This window comes from Pipistrellus hanaki, assembly GCF_964339955.1.
Source record: "Pipistrellus hanaki genome assembly, chromosome: 2".
Lineage (NCBI taxonomy): Eukaryota > Metazoa > Chordata > Mammalia > Chiroptera > Vespertilionidae > Pipistrellus > Pipistrellus hanaki.
The window spans coordinates 106,450,484-106,473,072 of NC_140504.1; the positions used below are offsets into that span (position 1 = coordinate 106,450,484).

The window sequence follows — 22,589 nt, forward strand, 5'->3', positions numbered from 1 at the left end:
CACAACAGAATCTGCTATCTGTACCCAGCCAGGCATTTATTGACTGACTTTTTTTTCCTCCACTCCATCTGCCAAATCAAGCTATCCCTGTGCAGTTTTCAACTTTTTCCTTCTAACGCAGATTTCCAATAAACTACATCTTTTACTGCCGATATTGATCCCAAAATGTCCAGGAAAAGAAAAGTTGACGGTGAAGGCAGACAATTTAATGACAAATGGGAAAATGAATACATGTTTGTGCTTAGAGAGGGCAAACCAGTGTGTATATTGTGTTATGAGACAGTGTTGGTGATGAAAGAGTACAATATACGTCATCATTTTGACACCAAACATAATGTTAAGTATGGCAAATATACTTTGGAAGAAAAGCATAAAATTGTTAAAGAACTAAAAGGCAAACTACAATCACAGCAGCAAATGTTTACAAAGGCTACAGCGAAAAATGATGCTGCAGTGAAAGCAAGCTTTATAGTGGCTGAAGAAATTGCCCGTAATTCAAGGTGTTTTTCAGAGGGTGCCTTTTTGAAGCAATGCATGCTAAAAGTGTGTGAGCAAGTATGCCCAGACCAGATACATAGTTTTCAAAATGTCAGTTTGTCAAGAAACACCATTGCAGATAGAGTTCAAGAACTCTCAGGAAATCTATCATCACAGCTGGCTGAACAGGCATGCAGTTATCTCGCTTTTTCACTTGCTATCGATGAAAGCACAGACAACACTGATACAGCGCAGCTGTCCATCTTTATACGTGCTACGAAGACCGACCTCTCTGTCACTGAGGAACTTTTGGATGTAGCTGCCATGCATGGGACGACGACTGGTAGAGATATATTTGAGGCTGTGGAGAAATCTATAAATAATTTTAAATTACCCTGGGAAAAGTTGGTGGGGCTAACTACCGATGGCGCACCTTCAATGTGCGGAGAAAAGAAAGGCTTGGTTGGACTAATGAAGGAAAGAATGCAAAAAAGTCACTGCCACACACCCTTGATTACTTATCATTGCATTATCCACCAAGAGGCTATGTGTGGAAAAGTTCTGGACATGAATGACATAATGACCACAGTCATTAAAACTATTAACTTTATACGGGCACATGGCCTGAATCATCGCCAGTTCCAGCAGTTTTTACAGGAGGTGGGTGCAGAGCATGGAGACGTGCCATACCACACAGAAGTAAGATGGCTGAGCAAGAGCGCAGTCCTCAAAAGATTTTTTGAGCTCAGAGAACAAATTGCTCTTTTCATGGAAAGTAAAGGAAAGCCCTTGCCTGAACTGTCGGATCCCGCCTGGCTATGTGATTTTGCTATGATGTGTGACATATGCGAGCATCTCGCCCAACTGAATCTGAAGCTGCAGGGACGCAAACAAGTCATCACGAAGATGTCTGACATGATCACAGCATTCCAGCGTAAACTTCAACTATGGAAGTCCCAACTGGAACAGGACAATCTTGCCCACTTTCCCGTTTGTTTGAGTATCTCAACCACTATTTCTGGTACTTTTCCTTGCAGTCGGCTGGCTATCAAAGTTAGCCGTTTACTAAGTGAATTTGAGCGGCGCTTCTCTGACTTTAGAACACAGCACTCAGGCTTTGACATCTTTGCCAATCCTTTTACAGTTGATGTCAACAATGTGCCCCATCACCTTCAGATGGAGATAATCGAGCTTCAGTCTGACAGTGGCCTGAAATCAAGGTTTCAGGATGTTAAAATTGAGGACTTCTACCCTCTACTGCCCCCTGACTCAATGCCAGAGCTCCAACTTCATGCTGCCCGTATTCTATCCATGTTCAGGAGCACCTATCTTTGTGAACAGATGTTTTCAATAATGAATCTGAACAAAAACAAGCACAGATCACGCATTACCGATGACAACCTCCATGCTGTTTTGCGGGTTGCTACAGCCCAAGAAATAAAACCGAACATTGACTCATTGATCCGGGGAAAACGGTGTCAGACATCTAGCCAGAAAACAAAACAATGAGCATTTTAGGTACATTCCAATATTACTGTTTTGCTTGATACCAATATTGCTGTTTTGCTTGATAGCATGTGAGTTGGTTAACAGCACTGTTAAGGAAAAGATTGTTCCACTCATTTTAAATTCACATTTCTGGTTAACATTGTCAGTTTATGACTGTTCAGTAAACCATTCGGCCCGCGATTTAGGCTGGAGTTTAGATTTTGGCCCCTTCTCTGATTGAGTTTGACACCCCTGCTCTAAGGAATAGAGTATGGAAACTGGGAAGGCAGCATTCATTGCTACAGCTTGTGCTGGTACATCCATCATTTTTCTTTTCAGACAGTTGCTGGGCAGGTGGTAGGTACAGACCCAGGCTGGGGAGACAGAGCTCTAGGGATAAATCTCACAGTCTGTGCTGGGGAGGCTGCCAGTGTATGGGGAAGATAGACACTCAGATCATTGCAGCGAACATAGTAGAGAAAATGAAGAGTCCTTAGGAGGACAGGTCACTGATGAACACAGAAATAGAAGGAGGACAGGGAGGCAGGAAGTGTGGCTAGTTGGGGGAACCAGAAGTAGTGTGGTATATCTTGGAGTGAGATTAGAGACTATGGTAAATCAGAACAGGAGGTTTTTGAAATTCGGTTAGGAGATGGATGTTCTTATCTTGCAGTGGGCAGTTGGTGAAGGTCTCACATGACCAGCACTATTGGTAGGGTAGGGGAATGTGCATGCCTTGGAAGCACAGTGTAAGGACTCTCTATTTGATCCGCAGAAGAATGATCCACTTCAGATCTTGTTTGCACTGCTTGCCCTCCCCCTCCAAATTACATGGTATCTTCTCTCTCTACTAGGATCATAGTAGGGCTCATGCTTGGCAGTGACCTGATTCCCTCTGCAGTTAACATCCCAGTCACTCTTTAGCCTTTGTCTGCTGAAGGAATTTAGAGGGTCTGTCTCAAGAGATTAAAAATGGCAGAGTAAGCAGATACTGCATGGACATGCTCCCAGGAACAAACTGGAATTACAACTAAAATACAGAAAAACTTCTGGAATAATCAACGAAAAACTTGTAGGAGAGACCCCTGATACCTGAGGACCAAAAGTGGAGACCCCATAGAGACTGGGAGGAGGAGCAGAAGCACAAAAGGGCTGGCTGGGCACCCAAAGATAGCAACCAAAGTCCCAGAGAGATATCTCAGCTGTGGGGGATTGCCACTGAGAATTCTGGGATCTAATTCCCAAGCTGGGCCCCCCAGCAGAGAGCACCAGAACTGAGAAGGGTACCCACATAACATCTGGCTGTGAAAAGCAGCAGGGTGCTATCTGCCAGGAAGTGACAGCTGAAAATTCAGGCACCCTCTTAAAGGGCCAACACACAAAGTTCCCTGTGGAGCCACCCACCTTGTGCTCCAGCAGAGGGAGGGTGAAGTGGATTGAGGCTGTGAAAGCAGAAGCCAGGACTGGAGACTGGGGGAATAGAGCTAAGAAGGCAGGCACACCAAGTTTCCTGGGCTGAGTCATTTTCTCACTCAGCGGAGGACATCTTTCCCATACAGACATTTACCTTGCCTGGGGGAGACAGTTGACACACCCTTTTGGAAAACACCTTGTCCTGAGGCTACTTAAGAGATTAAAAATAACAAAGCCTCAGGTGGAAGCAACTGCCATACCCTGTTGAAAAAAAACTCTCACCACACCTGAGGACAATTGCCTAGGGGGCAATTCAAATTTGAATCCTATCAGTCTGTAGGCAAAGGCAGTTTCTGGAGGCTTTGAGTCTTTGCCTGATCTAACTAGTCAGAAACAGCCTTTAACACTGTTGTGCACTAGAGATTGAGAGAGAGGCATAGAGGATATACCTAATACAGAGTAACAAACCTAAAGAGACATCCAAAATAAGGAGACAAAAAAGCAACGCCCAAATGAAAGAACAAGAGAATTCTCCAGCAGAAGAGATAAATGAAGCAGATAAGAATTTTATAAGAATTTTAAGATAAGAATTTTATCTTAAACAGAGTTTAGAGTAATGATGCTAAAGATGTTCAACAGCATGGAAAAAAGATACAGTAACTATGAAAAAAGAACAGTGTGAGATAAAGAATGACATAACACAAATAAAGAATGCATTGGAAGAAATACACAGCAGATTAGGGGAAGCTGAGGATTGAATCAGTAAATTAGAAGACTGAGCTGAAAATATCACTCAATCAGAGAACCAAAAAGAAAAAAAACAATAAAAAAATAGGAGCATAGTTTAAGGGAGCTGTTGGACAACGTGAACTGTAACAATATTAGAATAGCAGGTGTGCCAGAAGAGGCAAAAAGAGAGAAAGGAATAGAGAACATGTTTGAAGAAATAATGGCAGAAAACTTCCAAAACCTGGTTAAGGAAAAAATCACACAAGTTCAGAAGGCACAGAGAACCCCAAACAAGAAGAACCCAAATAGGCCCATGCCCAAACACATCATAATTAAAATGCCAAGAATTAAAGACAAAGCGTGAATCTTAAAGGCAGCAAGAGAAAAGAAAACTGTTACCTACAAAGAAGCTCCTATAAGGCTGACACCTGATTTCTCAACAGAAACTCTACAGGCAAGAAGGGAATGGCATGAAGTACTCAAGATAATGGAAAGCAAGATCTGAGACCAAGATTACTATATCCAGCAAGGTTATCATTCAAAATAGATGGTCAAACAAAGAGTGTCCCAGACAGGAAAGGTTAAAGAAGTGCATAACACCAAACCAGCCTTACAATAAATGTGAAAGGTACTGCTGTAATGAGAAGAAGCAGAAAAACCTAGCCATACAGAAATAAAATGGCAATAAATAAGTACCTGTCAATAAAAAGCCTAAATATAAATGGATTAAATGCTCTAATCAAATGAATACAATAAACATGACCCAACCATGTGCTGTGTATAAGAGACCCACCTCAAAACAAAAGACACACACAGGATGAGAGTGAAGGGATGGGAAAAATTGTTTTCCATGCAAATGGGAAAAAAAAAAAAAAAAAGCTAGGGTAGTGATACTCATATCCAACAAAATAGACTTTAAAATGAAGGACATCACAAAAGAACAAAAGTTACTACATAATACTAAAGGGAATGATATAACCCTATTAAACATATATGCACCCAATACAGAAGCACCTAAATATATTTTTAAAAAATCCTAGAGGACTTTAACAGAGAGAACAACAATACAGTTATAGCAGGGCACTTTAACACCCTCTGACTTCACTGGATAGATTTTTCCAGACAAAAACTTAACAAGGAAGCAGTGACTCTAAAGGACATACAGGATCAGATGGATTTAATTGACATTTATCAAGCATTTCACTCCAAAGCTTCAGAATAAACATTCTTTTCAAGTCCACATAGATCATTCACAAAGATAGACCACGTTAGGACACAAAACAAGTCTCTACAAGTTTAAGAAGATTAAAATCATATCAAGCATCTTCTCAGATCACAGTGGAATTAAATTAGAAATCAACTACAGTAAAAACACACAAAACATTCAAACAAGGAGGCTAAATAGCATGTTATTAAACAACTAGGAGCCCAGTACTGTAAATCATGCGGTGTCACCGACCCACCTGCAGCCCTGCCTTGACACCCAAACCTGTCAACACAGAGCTCCAGCACACCTGGCCTAGCCCCAAACCTTCTGGCCTTCTCTGGCTGCTTCAAGCCCGACCTCAATCCCTCCAGTTGCCTTGGGTTGGTCCTGCCTTTTCTGGGCACCTCCCTTCTTCTACCCCATCTCCAGATCAACATGGGCGGCTCAGTGCTGGAGGAGGGCATGGAAGCCTCCCGCCTGCTGAACTGTGCTCCTTCCCCTAGTAGGTGGGCCATGGGGCACTCGGAATGTGAGCAGTAGATGGTGAAGGACTGGGGGGGGCAGGGTGTGTGTGCTATGGGCTCTCACTCAAGCCCTTCCCAGCACAGGATGGTCCCGCCTCCTCTGGGTGCCTCTCTGCTTCTGCCCCATCTCTAGAGCAATGGTCCAGCTAATATGCTAATAACCTGGTCATTACCCATTACACTGTCCCACTCAGCATATTAGCTTTTCTTGGAAACAAATAAAAATGAACACAGAACAACCCATCTCTGGGACAGAGCTAAAGAAATCCTGTGAGGGAAATTCATAGTACTACAGGCATACCTAAAAAATAAAAAATAAAAAATAAAAGAAAAATCAGCAATAGACTATTTAATCCTACAACTTAAAGTACTAGAAAAAGAACTATATATATATATATATATATATATATATATATATATATATATAGTCAGTGAAACCAAGAGCTGGTTCTTTGAAAGGATAAACAAAATTGATAAACCATTAGCCAGACTTATTAAGAAACAAAGAGCAAGAACCCAAATAAATAAAATCAGAAACAAAAATGGAGAAGTAACCACTGACACCACAAAAATAAAAATGATTGTAAGAAAATACTATGAACAACTATATGTCAATACCTGGACAATGTGGATGAAATAGACAAATTTCTAGAAAAATGTATCTCCCAAAACTGAATCAGGAGGAATCAGAAAACCCTAATATGCCTGTAACAACTGATGAAATAGAAGCAGTAATCAAAACACTCCTGGCAGCCCTAACCGGTTTGGCTCAGTGGATAGAGCATTGGCCTGTAGACTGAAGGGTCCCAGGTTTGATTCTGGTCAAGGGTATGCACCTTGATTGCGGGCACATCCCCAGTAGAAGGTGTGCAGGAGGCAGCTGATGGATGTTTCTGTCTTATCAATGTTTCTATCTCTCCATTCCTCTCCCTTCCTCTCTGTAAAAATATCAATCAAATATATTTAAACACACACACACAAAAACAAAAAACAACAACAAAAACAAAAACAAAACAAACTCCCAGCAAACAAAAGCTCAGGTCCAGAGAGCTTCACAGGGGAGTTTTACCAAACATTCGAAAAAGAACCAACACCTATACTCCTCAAATTATTTCAGAAAATCCAAAAGGAAGAAACACTTCCAAACTTTTTATAAGGCCAGCGTTATCATAATTTCCAAACCAGATAAGGATACTACAAAGAAAGAGAATTAAAGGCCAATATTCCTGATGAACATAGGTGCCAAAATCTTCAACAAAATCTTAGCAAATTGCATCTAACAATATATTAAAAAGATCATACACCATGACCAAGTAAGATTTATTCCAGGGATGCAAGGCTGGTACAATATTTGCAAATCAATAAACGTGATAAATCACATAAACAAATTGAAAGACAAAAATCTCATGATTATATCAATAGACACAGAAAAAGCATTGGACAAAATCCAACACCCATTTTTGATAAAAACTCAGCATTGTGGGAATAGAGGGAGCATATCTCAACATGATAAAGAACATAAGACAAACCTATATCCAGCATCATTCCTAGTGGTCAAAAACAAACCATTTCCCCTAAGAACAGGAACAAGACAGGGATGCCAACTTTCCCCACTCCTGTTTGACATAGTACTGGAAGTGCTAGCCAAAAGAAGAAGAAATAAAAGGCATCCAAATTGAAAAAGAAGAAATAAAACTGTCACTATTTGCAAATGACATGATATTGTGCGTAGAGGGTCTGTCCCACCTGCACATCGCTCTTGTGAAGCCCCCAAGTGCTGAGTCTGGAGAGCCTAACTGCTTCTTCCTTCTGTCAGTCAACATAGATTGAATGCATCACCCTGGACCAGCCAGGTGCCTGGGGCCTGAATTTCCCACTCCTCTGTCCCTGGCCTTTTGCCTCTTGATCCTACACCAAGTGTGGTTTATCTGTTATCTCCTAGAAACATATATTGTTAGCACTAAGGGCCTCTTGATGGCCAGACCCATCTTCTTGTTTTGCAAAACAAGAAATTGAGGCCCAGGGTGGATATCTTGTCCTAACAACATGGGCACTCTCATCCTTGGCTTTGCCTGTTTTAATATCTGCACTTTGATGTGTACTGAGGGGCCTGTATGATTTCTGAGTGTCCCTCATTAGTGGTGTTGGTTATTGACCTATCTCCCTGGCATAGATTTCTGTGACACTTTTATGCTGAATGAGAATGGAATTCCATGTGAAAGTGATAATTCCTAGTTCTCTGGTTGTCAGTTACAGGGCATCTGGTTCCTTTGCACAGCCTTTCCCTTTGGGTTGGTCATGAAAACTTCCTGCTTTACCCACAGCAAAGTTTTGCTGACTGTGGCATTGAGACATGAGCAAGAGCAGGGCATCTGAAGCCAGAATAGCTGGGTAAACTTTGAAAAATTTCTTTGCTGGAATTTATCGAATATGTTTTCCATCTGTAAAATGGGATGACAGTTCATACTAATGATAGTGATAACTGAGCTTCTATTGGATGTGTTCATTCCCACTCCCTTGAATCTACAATAACCCTGCAAGGCACTAGTTCTCATGCTCATTTTACAGCATGAGAGACTGAGTAAGTGCAGAGTCCTTCTCATTGTGGGGACAGAGAAGCAGATAGACAAATAAACAGAAAGTGATGGTAGGTAGTGATAAGGGAAGGAAGTAACAAGTGTTGGGAGGTCATGCTTTGGATGGGGTTAGGGAAGGCCTCTCTGAGGAGGTGATGTTTGAGCAGACCTGTGCACATGTGCAGGGAGAGGATGCATGGGGAGTTGTTGGCTGATAAACCCAGAAAAGTGCTCATATTGCCAAAATAATTCAAAAGGAGAGAATTCTCATTGAAAAGTGATTCCCTTTCTTTGTTAAGTGTATACTGTAAAAAGCCAACTAGTCGAGCCTGCACCATAGGCCTCAGCAGATCATCGCCTTAGCCACTAAGGTGTGTGCATATTAAAGCTGCCACTCAGGTGGGTGTTCGTTTCCACCATAGGTGGCATCTGGGTTGGCCACTGCTCTGGGTCCAGGACTGTCGGGGACAGTTGAGTGGTTATTATCCTGTACCTGCAAGGACTGCAGACTTTTGGCAGATCTGGATATAGCCCAGGAGTGAGGACATGGACAGAGCTGAGAGAAATCAGGCTCTGCATGGTTGGCAGACACTGCAGACATGGGGCAGGGTAGAGGCTGGCACACTGCAGTGGGAGGCATGTGTGTTGGGCCAAAATGTATGAATTTTAGAAACGAGTACACTGTTATCTACCCACCAGCAGTGAGCATGCTAGAGCATCAAACTTTTGGACTTGTATTAATCAGATGGCTGAAAAATATCACAGTGTGGTTGTACGTGCTTGTTTTTTCTTAATATTTTAATTTTTCCTATATGATATTTTATTTCTCATGTGGTTGAGGTCATGTTGTGAATACAGAAGGACAAAGACACACATTTCCCTCCTCTTTTTTTAATTAAATTTTTATTGTTCAGATTATTACAGTTGCTCCTCTTTATTCCCCCGATAGCTCCCCTTCACCCAGTTCCCATCCCCCCATCCCTTACCCCCTTTACCCCCCACTGTCCTCATCCATAGGTGTACGATTTTTGTCCAGTCTTTACCCGCAGCCCCCACACCCCTTTCCCCACCAAGGATTGTCAGTCTACTCCCTTTCTATGCCCCTGATTCTATTATTTTCACCAGATTATTCTGTTCATCAGATTTTTTTATTCACTTGATTTTTAGATTCACTTGTTAGATATATATTTGGTTTTTATTTATTCATTTATTTATTTATTTTTAATTTCTTTATTGATGAAGGTATCACACATTTGTCCTCAACCCCCTATTCCAATCCCCCCACCCCCCCCACTCATGCCCTCACCCCCCATTGTCCTTGACCACTGGTTAGGCTCATATATATGCACATAAGACCTTTGGTTGATCTCTCCCTTTTATCCCCACCCTCCCTTTGAGGTCCAACAGTCTGACCCATGGCTCCTTATCTCTGGGTCTGTTCATGTTCTTCAGTCTATGTTGTTGACCATTTCCTCTAGATGAGTGAGATCATGTCCTACTGGAAATATACTTATAAGAATAAAAAATGAGACAAGTTCATAATCGTTATGCTGAAAGGCATATGAATCAGTCTGTAGTGAGTTTCTTTCTGGGCCACCAGTTCTTTTGAGACCCAATTTCAATGTCAAACAGTTTCTTATGTGTACATGTCAGCAATGATATTTCAGTTCTAGATGGTGGGCAAATTGTGGTAATGCAGGTCCAACCTTCTCTGGTTTGGTCCCGGGCAACCTGCAGTGAGTGATACACAGCTGCTGACTGCTAGTATGATAAGGTGTCATCAGCAACTTCCATCTCTGGACTGCTTTTCTTCTGTCTTCATGGTTGGAGTAGTCCTGTCAATTCCTCTCTGTTGCCAGAATCCACATAGTCTCAGAGTTGTTTTCTGAAAACATACAAACATATTCTCGACCAAAAGTTAATTAAGGAATATTTTCTATAAATTTGACTTGGGATCCTTTTTCATTTTTTGCCCAAATGATTTTCCTCTGGCTTGTTTTGACACCATGTGTGTTTTTCATGGTTGTCTTGCTGGTAAAAACTTGTTTGAGTTGTCTTGTAAAAATGGTGTGGGAAAGTGGGTTTTTGATATCTAAATCCAGTCTACCACCAGGAATGCTCAGGGCCTATTCAAGAAGGCAAATAATTCTTTCCCCTAATATTTACACAGTAAAATAAGATTGTTTTAGAGTAATAAATTTGACAGTAAAATAGTAGACAAGTTTTCAAGGCTAATTTAAATTGGCTAATTGAAATAAGCAAATATCCTAGAAAAAACTAACTGCACTGGACAGAAAGCTGTTCCTAAAGTGTTATCTAAATTTTTTATTGGTAGTTCATCTCAGGATAAAATTTCACAACAGGAAATGAACCTAAAGCAGTCATAGTGCAAAAAGTTAAAATTTAAAAGAAAAGGTATCAAGACTACATTATAAAATTTTCAAAAGCCTCCTAATATTTAAATAAAAAAAGGGGGAAAGTAGAAGAATATCATGTAAGGAAAAATATCCTAAAAGTAAATTACATCTAGAAATTTGTAATGCTATCAGCAAGATACCCATGAAAAACACACATGGAGTAAAAAAATAGATATGTATTTGTTCTTCATAATTTTTATCTTTACCCTTTTCTTCTTCTTTTTAAAGAATACTTTTCAGCATTTCATATAATACTGGGTTAGTGGTGGTGAACTCCTTTAGCTTTTTCTTGTCTGTGAAGCTCTTTATCTGACCTTCAATTCTGAATGATAGCTTTGCTGGATAGAGAAATCTTGGTTGTATGTTCTTGCTATTATCACTTTGAATATTTCTTGCCACTCCTATCTGGCCTGCATAGTTTCTGTTGAGAAATCAGCTGACAGTCATATGGGTGCTCCCTGTGGGTAACTAACTGTTTTTCCCTTGCTGCTTTTAAGATTCTCTCTTTGTCTTTTGCTCTTGGCATTTTAATTATGATGTGTCTTGGTGTGGTCCTCTTTGGATTCCTTTTGTTTGGTGTTCTCTGTGCTTCCTACACTTAAGTCTATTTCTTTCACCAGGTGGGGAATTTTTTCTGACATTAATTCTTCAAATATGTTTTCAGTATCTTGCTCTCTCTCTCTTCTGGCACCCCCATAATTTAGATGTTGGAACACTTGAAGTTGTCCCAGAGGCTCCGTACACTATCTTCATATTTTTGGATTTTTTTTTGCTTTTTGCTTTTCTGGTTGAGTATTTTTTGCTTCTTTGTATTTCAAATCTTTGACTTGATTCTTGCATTCCTCTAGTCCAGGGGTCTTCAAACTACAGCCCTCGGGCCACATGCAGCCCCCAGGGGAGTCTGATCCTGCCCGCCAGGTTTTTGGGGCAGTGAGCGCAGCCAAGGTGTTACAGTAGGAATTAGTAGTTCATATAGTCTGGCCCTCCAGCTCTCTGAGGGACCGTGATCTGGCCCCCACTTTAAAAAGTTTGAGGACCCCTGCTCTAGTCTGCTGTTATGTCTCTGTATAATATTTTTTATTTCAGTCAGTGTATGTTTAATTTCTAGTTGGTCCTTTTTCATGTCCTTGAGGGTCTCGCTAAATTTATCAGCCTTTTCTAGAAAATTCTTGAAAAATCTTATTGTGGTTTTGAACTCTATATCCAGTCATTTGCTTTCCTCCATTTCTGTCATTTATAACCTGTTTCTTTGTCTCCACATTTTGGCTGCTTCCCTGAGTTGATAGAGTAGCTTTATATGCTAGGTGTTCTATAGGACCCAGTGGTTCAGCCTCCCCAGTTACCTGAGGTAGACACTCTTGGTGCACCCCTTTGTGGGCTGTGTGCACAGTCTTGTTGTAGTTAAGCCTTGATGTTTGTTCTTATCACTGGGAGGAATTGACCTCTAGGCCAATTGGCTGTGAGAGTCAGCTGTGCCTAAGATGGGAGAACTTCTGTGCTGGAGACACCCTTATGAGACAAGACTTGCTTTAGTGGGGCTTTGGTGCTCACTGAGTCTGTCCCTTATGGATCTGAGGAATTGTAATCTGGATGGTCCTCCACTGACCTCTGGGTACACTGGCTCTTTAATCTCCAAGGAGGTACTAATTTAGCCTCTGCCTGAGGCCATCCAGCAGGAGCAACAGAGAGATATGCAGATTCTTCTTTTTTGTTTGGGTTTTGGAAGTGCTCACATGAGGCCCTGTGAAGCAATGCAAGCTACTTTGGGGCCTTGGGCCTTCTTTTGGATGTTCTGAGTCTCTCTGACTCAGCTGCAGCTTGTTAGGTAAGTTTAGATTTCCGAGGACCAGGCCTCTGTACACAGTTTGGATGGGGTGGAATCTCAGTGTGGAGCAAACAGCAATGGCTTCCCATCAGCCCTGCCTTAAGAGGCCTCCGGGTCTCAGTGTCTCTTGGTAATCGCTGCAAGCACCTTTGAGAGAAAGCCTCCCTCACGTTCTGCCCACTGCCAGACAGTCCAGTCTTCCTGTATGAGTCCGGATCCTCAGATTCTCGCCTGGAATTGGAGTTCAGAGCAGTCAGGAGCTTGTGTCTCCCTGTGGATTGAAAAAGCCAGCTGTGCCGAAACCGGTTTGGCTCAATGGATAGAGCATCAGCCTATGGACTGAAAAGTCCCAGGTTCAATTCCGGTCAAGGGCATGTACCTTGGTTGAGGGCACATCCCCATAGGGGGTGTGCAAGAGGCAGCTGATAGATGATTCTCTCTCATCGATGTTTCTAACTCTCTATCACTCTCTCTTCCTCTCTTTAAAAAATAAATAAAATATTTTTTTTTAAAAAAACACCAGCAGCGTACTCAGTTGCCAGCCCTCTCTGTGTGCACCTCCGTACCTCTGCACTATACTTCCACAGCTCCTCTGAGTCTCAGTGTGCTTTTCTCTTCCCTTCTAGTTGTAGAATTTCCATTTAGGCAGCCTTCCTATGGTTCTGAATAATGTCTGTTTTGTCTTTTAGTTGTAGTTTTGAAGTGGTTGTGCGAGGCAGCAAGTTCAGGTGTTTACCTATGCTGCCATTTTGGTTTCTCCCCATTTCCCTACTCTTAATAAGCCCACAGCCTGATCAGGAGATCGATACCCAAACAAACCCTTTGCTCCCAATATGATTGAGCAACACTCAAAGCAGGAACCAAAGAATGAATCATCTACCTGGCAGGTTGAGGTTCACCTGGTGAGGGAGGAAGTGAGAGCTTTTTAGAGGAAGGAGTGGACAGGGGGCTCAAGATAGCCTGAGGACAAACTAGTCTGAAAGTGTGTCTAGAGAGAGATACATGAGGGCCAGGCTGGGAGAGCCTGAATCCTAGGGTAAAATGCTAGCTCAGCCTTTCTTTCCAGGGCAGCCGGCACTATGGGACCATTTAATGCAGAGAGGACATGGTCTGTGTTTTAGGAAAGGATACCTGGAAGCTCTCGGAAGGCAGACTGCAGTGACTAGCAGGGAAGCAGGCTCTCAAGTCAGGACTGGGTGCTAACCCTGTGGATCCCCTGGAGCAGGTACTCAGCAGCCCAGGCAGGGGGGCAGAAGAGCAGGGCTGCAGGGCCCTCAGGACTCCTTGCTTCCTCACACCCCATCTATGTCTGTAGAAGGAGGTGTCCTCATGTGGAGCAAACCTGCTATGAGATGGGAATGACATCCTTTCCTTAGACTCTCAGCACTGCCACTGTCCATGCAGAAACCTCTGGGGCCCACAGCACACGGTCACTCTAGGCTGGGAGAGCAGATGAGAGCTTTTTGTAAAAAATTAATTTATTCTTTGTAGATTGGGTACTTTAAGGGCTTAATATTCACTGTTTCACTTAACAAATAATTGAGCACCTACTCTGTGCCAGGCACTGGTCTAGGTGGTGGGAATAAAATGGCAGAAAGGCTTGTTCCCCAAAGCTTGTGGAGATGTTGCAGGTAGTGCAGGAAATGCAGTGGAGAAAGAGTAAGGAGATAAACCACTCTGAATTATGCCCTCAGTGACACCAGTCTGTGTTTCCCCTGGTCATCTGGTATGTTTCTGTTTAAATTGTTTCATGCTTTTTAAAACATGATGGCTGTGATCAAACTGTTCGGTCAGTTCTATACTCAGCTCTGCCTTAGGGACCCACACAGGCCCTATCACGATGCACTAGGCACTCCTGCAGTCCTGGCCGGGATTGTACACCGTGTGGACGCACCAAGCACTCACACAGCCCCGTGCTGGGCATCTTTGGTAGGAAATGGCTGTTGAGCCTCTCTGCATGAGCTCACTTCCCTCCTTCCTAGACTATCCTTAGGTTATATGGGAAGTTCCTGTGTCAAGGACAGTGAGTATTTTCAAAGCCTTTAATGGATTGTTTTATAAAAGAAACAGATCAATTTATGCTCCCTTCACCCCAGCAGTATCAAAGAGGAGGACAGAATTCTCCTCAGAGCACTTTTGCACCAACAGCACTGGGAGTGTTGCCGATGAGCACCAGGAGTGGGGTTGTGTGGCCTCTGCAGGGCAGGTCAGTCTACATGTGCCTCTCAGAGGAAGGCACTAACTCTTCTTTTTGCTGCCACAGGCTGTGAACCCCTCCTCTGTTGCCTTGGTGACCCTCGGCTCCTCGCAGGAGATGCTGTTTGAAGGAGGTCCCAGGCCCTGGGTCCTGGAGCCATCCAAGTTCTTCCGTAATGTCACCTCCGAGGACACTCACAGCGTCAGTCTGGCTCTTCTTGGGCCCCCTGCCTCCCGTAATTACCAGCAACATTGGATCCTCGTGACCTGTCAGGCCTTGGGCGAACAGGTGAGAGGATAGCTGCCCCCAGATCATCTTGCCCTGAGCGGAGGACCCTGCTGTATTCACAGCATCATTTTATTTAATCAAGATGGTTTTGATCAAACTGTTCAGCCAGTTCTTTACCCAGCTCTGCTGCTATACCTATTTCACATACAGAGTAGAAGGCTCTATTGCTATACCCCAGAGATAGCTGCTGCTGCTATTCCCATCTCACAGACAGATGAGGATCAGTGAGGTAGAATGACAAAGTGAATGCAAGCAGATCTAGCAGGGTATGCTGTTGGGACCCTCCTCCCATGCCTTTGATAGAGCTAGTTAATTCTGGCTCCCTTTCAACAACCTGCTGACCTCTTCTCTTTCTGGGCTTCAACACTCCCCACTATCAAATCAGGGTTGAGCTAAGATCAGGGGCACAGTCAGATGCCTCGAGGGGCAGGCAGGTTTTATAAAGAGTGAAGTTGCAGGGCCACATTTGGGAGATTTTTTGATATTTCATGATAACCTTGAAATCCCAGTATTTTTTTCTGTGAAATCTCCTAAATTTTATTTATTATTATTATATATTTTAGTATGTTTTTATTGATTTCAGAGAGAGGAAGGGAAAAGGAGAGATAGAAACATCGATGATGAGAGAGAATCATTGATCACATGCCTCCTGTACACCTCCCACTGGGGATTGAGCCCATAAGCCAGTCATGCACCCTGATCTGGAATTGAACCATGACCTCCTGGTTCATGGATCGAAGCTCAACCACTGTGCCGCACTGGTCAGGCAATTTTCATTTTTTTTTAAATGTTGAAAACCAAGAAATTAGGAGACTTAACAAAATATGTCTGTCACTAGAACCCCTGCGGGTTGGGATCACGTGGATCGAGGGCAGCTTGCCCACTCTATTGGTCTGTGTATTACATCCTTGGGGTGTCAGGCTGTATGCAGAAACTCTGCAGGTCAGCATGGAAACTGCCCTTTGTCCTGCCCAAAGGTCATGAAGGGTGAGAGGCTCTGGACCAGACCATGCCTTCCTACAGTGTGTATGTGTCATTAGGGGATCAGGGACACTCTCTTTTCTGGTCCCTCCACAGGTCTCAGTCCATTAGCACACATTCTTTTACACCTACATCTCGTTGTGATGAATGTTTTCAAGTCAGTATGGAGTCTTCATTTAAAACCCAGACTTAGGAATTTGTTCATGCAACCTGGGGTTTTCATAGGATGCCGGGAAGCCACATGATGCCACCAATCCACCTCTTTCCTAGGCAATGGTTCTGGCTGATGTCTGTAGAGGGCACAGGGGCTCCGATCTCCCTTGCCTGTCACTGGACTTTGTAAACTCCAATGATGTAGATGTCATTTCATTCCCATTCTGCAGAAAAGCACACTGAGTCCCATGGAGCTGGGTGGCAAGGTGAGGTGCACAGTGGAGCCGAGCCTCAAATTTGGGAATGTCTGACTGCTTCTTGTGCCCTGCCAGGTCATAGCCCTCTCAGTGGGGAACAAGCCCAGCATCACCAACCCCTTCCCTGCGCTGGAGCCTGCTGTGGTGAAGTTTGTGTGTGCCCCACCCTCCAGGGTCACCTTGACGCCTGTCTACACCAGCCCCCAACTGGGCTTGTCCTGTCCGCTGCTGCAGCAGAACAAGCAGGTGGTGAGTGGGCAATGCTTGGGGATTATAGCGGTTCAGTGCACAGCATCTGTCTCTACACTCAGCTTGCCCTGCATGGTTGGCACTTTTGTCTGAATGTTACCTTTGGGGGATTGCAAGACCTAGACAGGTGATGAGACTCAGCAGGCCCAGCTGCTAGTGGCAGCACCGGTGAAGGTGGAGCCTCTGGCACCTGGAGCAGCTGCTTCTCTCTGCACAGTGCTTGGCAGTTTGTAAAAATCTTTTTTTCCCTGTGACTCGAGGATGATAAGACATGGCTTGTTGTCAGCGGGCAGTGTGCGTGGTCAGAATGAAGGTCTGCCGATGACAGGGCCCCACTGCAGTGTTCTCCAGGGACTGTGCTGCAAACGTGGGCAGAGGGAAGAGCAGGAGGGAGGTGAGATGAAACCCAAAGTTCCTTTGGGGTTGCAGCCAACCAACCCTCTACCTCTGAGGCACTCAGGGGCTGGATGACCAAACAGAGAACTTGGAAGTCCTGTTGTGCAGGTTCAGGTGTGTGAACCCGCAACTGGCCCCAGCCCTCCTCAGAGGTGAGCTCTAGGCTTGTTTTCACTCATTCCTTAACATTTGTTTGCTGAGAACCTCCTCTGTGCCAGGCACAGTTCCAGGTCTTGGATACAGGGCAGTCAGGACAGGTGAGGCACCTTCCCCACAGAGGTGACAGGATGGGAAGTATTGTGGAGGAAGTAAAGTCGAGTGTGAGACAGCTACTGGTGGACGCCCCTTCAGATGGAGCCAGGAAAGGCCTGGAAGCAGAAGGCACATCCCACTCAGACCCTTAGCTGAAAAGAGCTGAGATAAGGGTACTCTAGACAGATAGAACACAGTACAAAGGCCTTGAAGTCAGACCAGGTTCTCTGTGGCCCTGTGCTCACATGATAATCAGACAAGTCATCTGTGCTAGGAACTTTCACCTCTGTGCCTCATTGCCTGTCACCAGGATTGTCTGTGACACCAGGGTCCTTGCATCCCCTTCACAAGTTTGTCCACAAAACTCAGAGATGGGCAAAGTCCCAAAGGCAGAGCATAGATCTGCCCAACTCCAAGCTCAGTGCCTCCCCAGTGGCCCCTGGAGCTGCTTCTCTTCTCCAAGCCCAGTCCCGGTCTAGCTGCCCTCTGCTTCGGTGGCATCGGGGAAGCCTCTCCGTTCTCCGCAGTTCTCCAGAGAACACTCGGTGCCTCTCGTATTTGAGTCTATGGGAACCTTTCTGAAACAGTTTGTATCAGCAGCCTCTTCCACCCTGGCAGCCTTCAAAATTTGGGAGTTAACTCCTTGCTGGGTAGAGAACAGAGCTGCTTTGTATTTGGTCAAAGTTCCAGGGAAGGCACCAGACTGCAGTGTCTGGGATTTGAGAACAATTCCACCATCTAGCACATGACTCTACACATTTAGTTCAACTTTTTCTTCTACTGCTCTGGCATCAGTGGGTGGGCTTCTGTCTTCTCTTAGGCTTTACTAGTCACTCAGCTCTGAGACACCTGGCGGGTGAGCTCCTCCAGCTCTGATGCTGATCCCATAATGTTGGTGTCCTGAGGCATCGTTAAAAGTGAGGATTCTGTGTGCTCCGCCTCAGAGTTAGTGGGCACTGGGCGAGCACTGTCCCACCTTTGTGCCCTCTTGACAAGTGAGGAGAGCAGCTCAGAGCCCTGAGAAGCCAGTGCACTCCTAGCTCAGGCCTGAGTGTTTGTGGCATGGAGCTGAACACCATATTTTCCAAACTGAAACATTTTTATTTCCCAGACTTTGGGGACTATTGAGAATGAATGTCCTGAAAGTTTTACATTTTAAATCACTTATGCATTTAGCAAATTATACCTTGGCGAAAAACTAAAATTGCAATAAGTCTGACTCTTTGGGAAACATGGCCTACTGGGTCCACTCTGTGAGGCTTGGAGCTGGACAGCACTAGCATCCACAGGCCGATAGTTAGGGCCCAGCCCTGCCCCCCATGTGGCTGGCCTTCTCTGAGTCATTGGGGGTGACTGGCCTCCCAGAGTCATTGCTGGAGAAAGGGGTTCAGACTGGTACCTATTAGGCTTTTGACTTGTTCTCCACTTCAATCCTGCCAGTGGCATCCCACTCACTAAGGAAGGGCCACGTCTCTCGCTGCTGCCCACTCCATTCCTGCTGGAAGCCTGTCACCTGTGAGCAATGATCCTGTGTGGCTCTCAAACTTGCCATGCCCTCTGATTTGATTTCTCTCCCCTCCCAGCCCCGTGCTTTCCTCTTTTGCTTCCTTTAGTTCTTCATTCACACATTACCTCCTCAGTGGGGGCTTCCTCTGCCTTCAGACCTTATCTGAAGTTTCACTCTCCACATTCCATATCCAGGTCCCTTCCATCAGCCAGCACTGAACACCACTGAGCACGCTGTACAATATATGGTTTCTTCCGTGAGCCTCTAGGTGAGCCTGCCTCATGGCAGGTGCTCAGTAAATGTGGCAGGTGCATGAGCATGGCAAAGAACTCACTGCTTGTGTCCCAGTGGCCTTCTGCCCATGGCTCCGGCTGTGTAGACATCTCAAGAATCCTATTGGAGACACTACTGAGGAAAGGGGCACAGTGGATGGTCCCAAGCTCAGGAGCAGGACCTCACAGGATAGCCTGCTTGCTTAGCTCCAGCCCATTCAACCCCAGGCTGGCACCATCACACATGCCCTCATTTTCAAAACAAAAACCAATCAGATTATGTGCAGCTTCCCTGTCCTTAAATGCTGGCTCCCCGTCCAGGGAGCAGGCTGTACAAAATGTGTGACCTCTGGATTAGCCCAGGGTTGTCTTTCTTGACTGAAGGGTGCTGGATTAGCTTGTATGTGTTATAGACCTCACTCAGCAGGAAGCAGTGGACCTTGAACATGGAATTGCCATGTAGTCATCAGTGTTGGGGTTCTGGTGCAGAGAGCTGATTAGGCAAGGGACCCTGTGATTTATGGTGTCACTAGGGAACCTTGAGAAAGCTGTATCCCTGCCATACATTCTGAGTACAGTATCAATTTAATTTTATACTTCTCTAAAGCCAAAGGGTACCCAAGACACATTTGCAGTGAAAATTATTGGCAAGGCCAGACACTAGAACAGAACTGACTGGTTGGAATGATAATGGACCCTCACTCTGGCCTGATGCTGGTACTTCGTGCAGGTCATCCAAGTTCTGATCACTGCAGCTGCACTCTAGGAGACTGAGTAGACATTTCAGCCTGACTCTCGAGCCAGAGAGAAGCTGCACACTGTCAGAGGAGGCCCATGGGCTTTCAGATCAGAAGAGCAGTTCCACCCCTAACCTTGTGTGAACTTGGACAAGTTACTGATCTCTCTGAGCCTCAGCTTCCTCATCTGTAAGTTAGGGATTATATCACGCCTGAAATGGCCATGGGAAGAATCCAGTAAACTTGCAAGCATGCTTGACTTACAGTATTAACATCTTTTTCTGGGAGAGTAGCAGAATGGAAGGAATAGTAGTGTTTCACCCAGGTTTGCACCTGGAGGAAGAAATAGGGCATCCAGCACATGCCCCTTGTCCCTGCCCATAGTCATGGCTCCCAATTTGTGTCCAACATACTTATAAAACCCTTTGCATCCTCAGATGATTGTGCTGACTTACATTTACAATTTGCAACATGCTTTGGTTCAGTGTTCTCTGGGGGGAAAAGAGCTAGAAACTGGGGAGCAGCCATGTGTGATAGGGAGTTTGAGGGCTGCAATAGTCAGGGCAGATGAGGCAAGGCTGTAACGACAAGCAGCCCCAAGTCCCACTGGCTTCACAGCACAGGCATACTCTTGCTCACACTACCAGTGCATCTGGGCGGGCTGGGTACCATACTGTGTGTCATTGTGATCTTCCTTCCAAGACTTAGATGTGAGCTTCGCCAAGTTGAATATGGCCAGGTGGCACTGTGGGGACAAAGACCATGGCAGATCATGTTCTGGCTATTAAAGCTCTGTCTCCTGGAATTGTCTCAAGTCACTTGTCACTGGCCAAAGTAAATGACATGCTCACTCCTAACCACAAGGGCCAGAGAAATCTAGTCCATTCTGGACCTGTTGCTAATAGAGGACTATCCTTTCTCCCTGCTTACCTGTTAATTACAGTGAGCCAGACTCTTTAGAATGATCTCACAGGACCCTTTCAGAAGAGGCCTGGGAGGTGGGTTTTCTTCTGATTCCCACTTCATAGTTGTTGAAACCAAGGCTCTGGGAAGTCAGCAGCTTGCCTGGGTGGAAAGAGGCAAAAGTGGGACACAAGTCCATGTTGTGGGGCCCAGGAGTCTAGTTGCTTAGGGTGTCTGTTTTGCTGCTAATCCCATCTGCCCCCATGCCATTTGGGCAGGAAAGGAATGGGATGAACAAGAATGTGGGGTGGGGGAGGGGGGCTAATTCAGAGTGAGTTCTAAGGTGCAGGTTTGCTCAGGGAGGAGAGGTGAGGGTAGATGGTAGAATTCAGGGTTTGGAACTGAATCCAGTAGGTGCGCCACTCAGCCACTGAGTTGCTTTGCTCCTTCTATTCCCAAAGACTCTGCTTCCACACCCTTGATATGTAGGTGACAATTCCCACATCTCTGAGATACTTTAGGAGCAAAGAGCTTTGTAAGAGTTTTTTGGAGCTGGAATTGGCATTCCTGTTAAACTACTAAGGGAAACATCCTAGAGAGCAGAGGTGTATGGGGCAAGGGAGGGAGCGGCAAGGATTTAGAAAGGAGAGGGCGGAGGGGAGGGACAGCAGCCTGGCTAGGATCGGGGGGGGGGGGGGGGGGGGGGTTGTGGCAGAATCTCCCAACCTTAGCACTATTGATGGTTTGGACCATATTTTTTCTCCTCACAGGGCTGACCAGTGCACTGTAGGGTATACAGCAGTAACCTTGACCTCTACCCACTAGATACCATTTGCACCCCCTGCAGTTTATAATAAAAATGCTTTTAGATATTGTCAAAGCCCCTTTGCTCTCATTGAGGATCACGAGCTAGAGTAAGAGGCCGAGGCTGTGGGCACCTTGATCACTGGGCAGTAGTGAGCACTGGTTAGTGACTTGTCCCGAGTTGCTCACCAAGACCCTCATGAGCCCATAAGGCAGCCGGCTGGATTCCTGGAACACCAGGAGTGGCTGTGCCAGTATGGGTCCTCAGTGTTCACTGAACACTGTGCCCATTGTGATCTGGGCATGGTCATAGCACCTGACCTTGGTTTCTTGCAGGTTCCAGTCTCCAGCCACCGCAACCCCCTCCTAGACTTGGCTGCCTATGACCAGCAGGGCCGCCAATTCAGCAACTTCAGCTCTCTGAGCATTCAGTGGGAGTCCACGAGGCCATTGCTGGCCAGCATCGAGCTTGACCTGCCCATGCAGCTGGTGTCACGGGATGACGGGAGTGGCCAGAAGTTGCATGGTGAGCTGGGGTGATGAGCCTGCAGGCCCAGGACAGGAAGACAGAGAGCAGTGAAACCCTACAGATAAGAGGTGTCTGAGGAGTGCTAGCGGCTGTTGGGATCTGTTATCTGGGACACCCTTCTATCTAGGATGGAAACTTAGGGAGTATTGTGAGTTTACTGCTCTCCTTTAAACCTGTGACCTTGTTTGAGAGATGGAGAGCGGGATCAGAGCCTGTTGCAGGTGACCACCAAGTCCTAGGCTATTCGGCAGGCCAGCCTGGCCCCAATAGCCAGGAGTTGAACATCTTCTCCAGCTCATCTAAACTGCTTCATGGGCCGAAGCCGGTTTGGCTCAGTGGAAGAGCGTCGGCCTGGGGACTGAAAGGTCCTGGGTTCAATTCCGGTCAAGGGCATGTACATTGGTTGTG

At 45.2% G+C, this 22,589-nt stretch overlaps 1 protein-coding gene across 6 annotated transcripts in view; it reads left to right on the top strand.

The window, feature by feature from the left end:
* The window catches only part of NUP210 (nucleoporin 210), a 134,715-nt gene that overhangs the window by 63,202 nt on the left and 48,924 nt on the right, over positions 1–22,589 (top strand). For all 6 annotated transcript variants that reach the window (XM_084872409.1, XM_084872407.1, XM_084872406.1 and 3 more), the window contains 3 exons: positions 14,920–15,141; positions 16,608–16,781; positions 21,989–22,178. In XM_084872409.1, the coding sequence (XP_084728535.1) occupies positions 14,920–15,141; positions 16,608–16,781; positions 21,989–22,178 (586 nt within the window). The remainder of the gene's footprint in view (positions 1–14,919; positions 15,142–16,607; positions 16,782–21,988; positions 22,179–22,589) is intronic.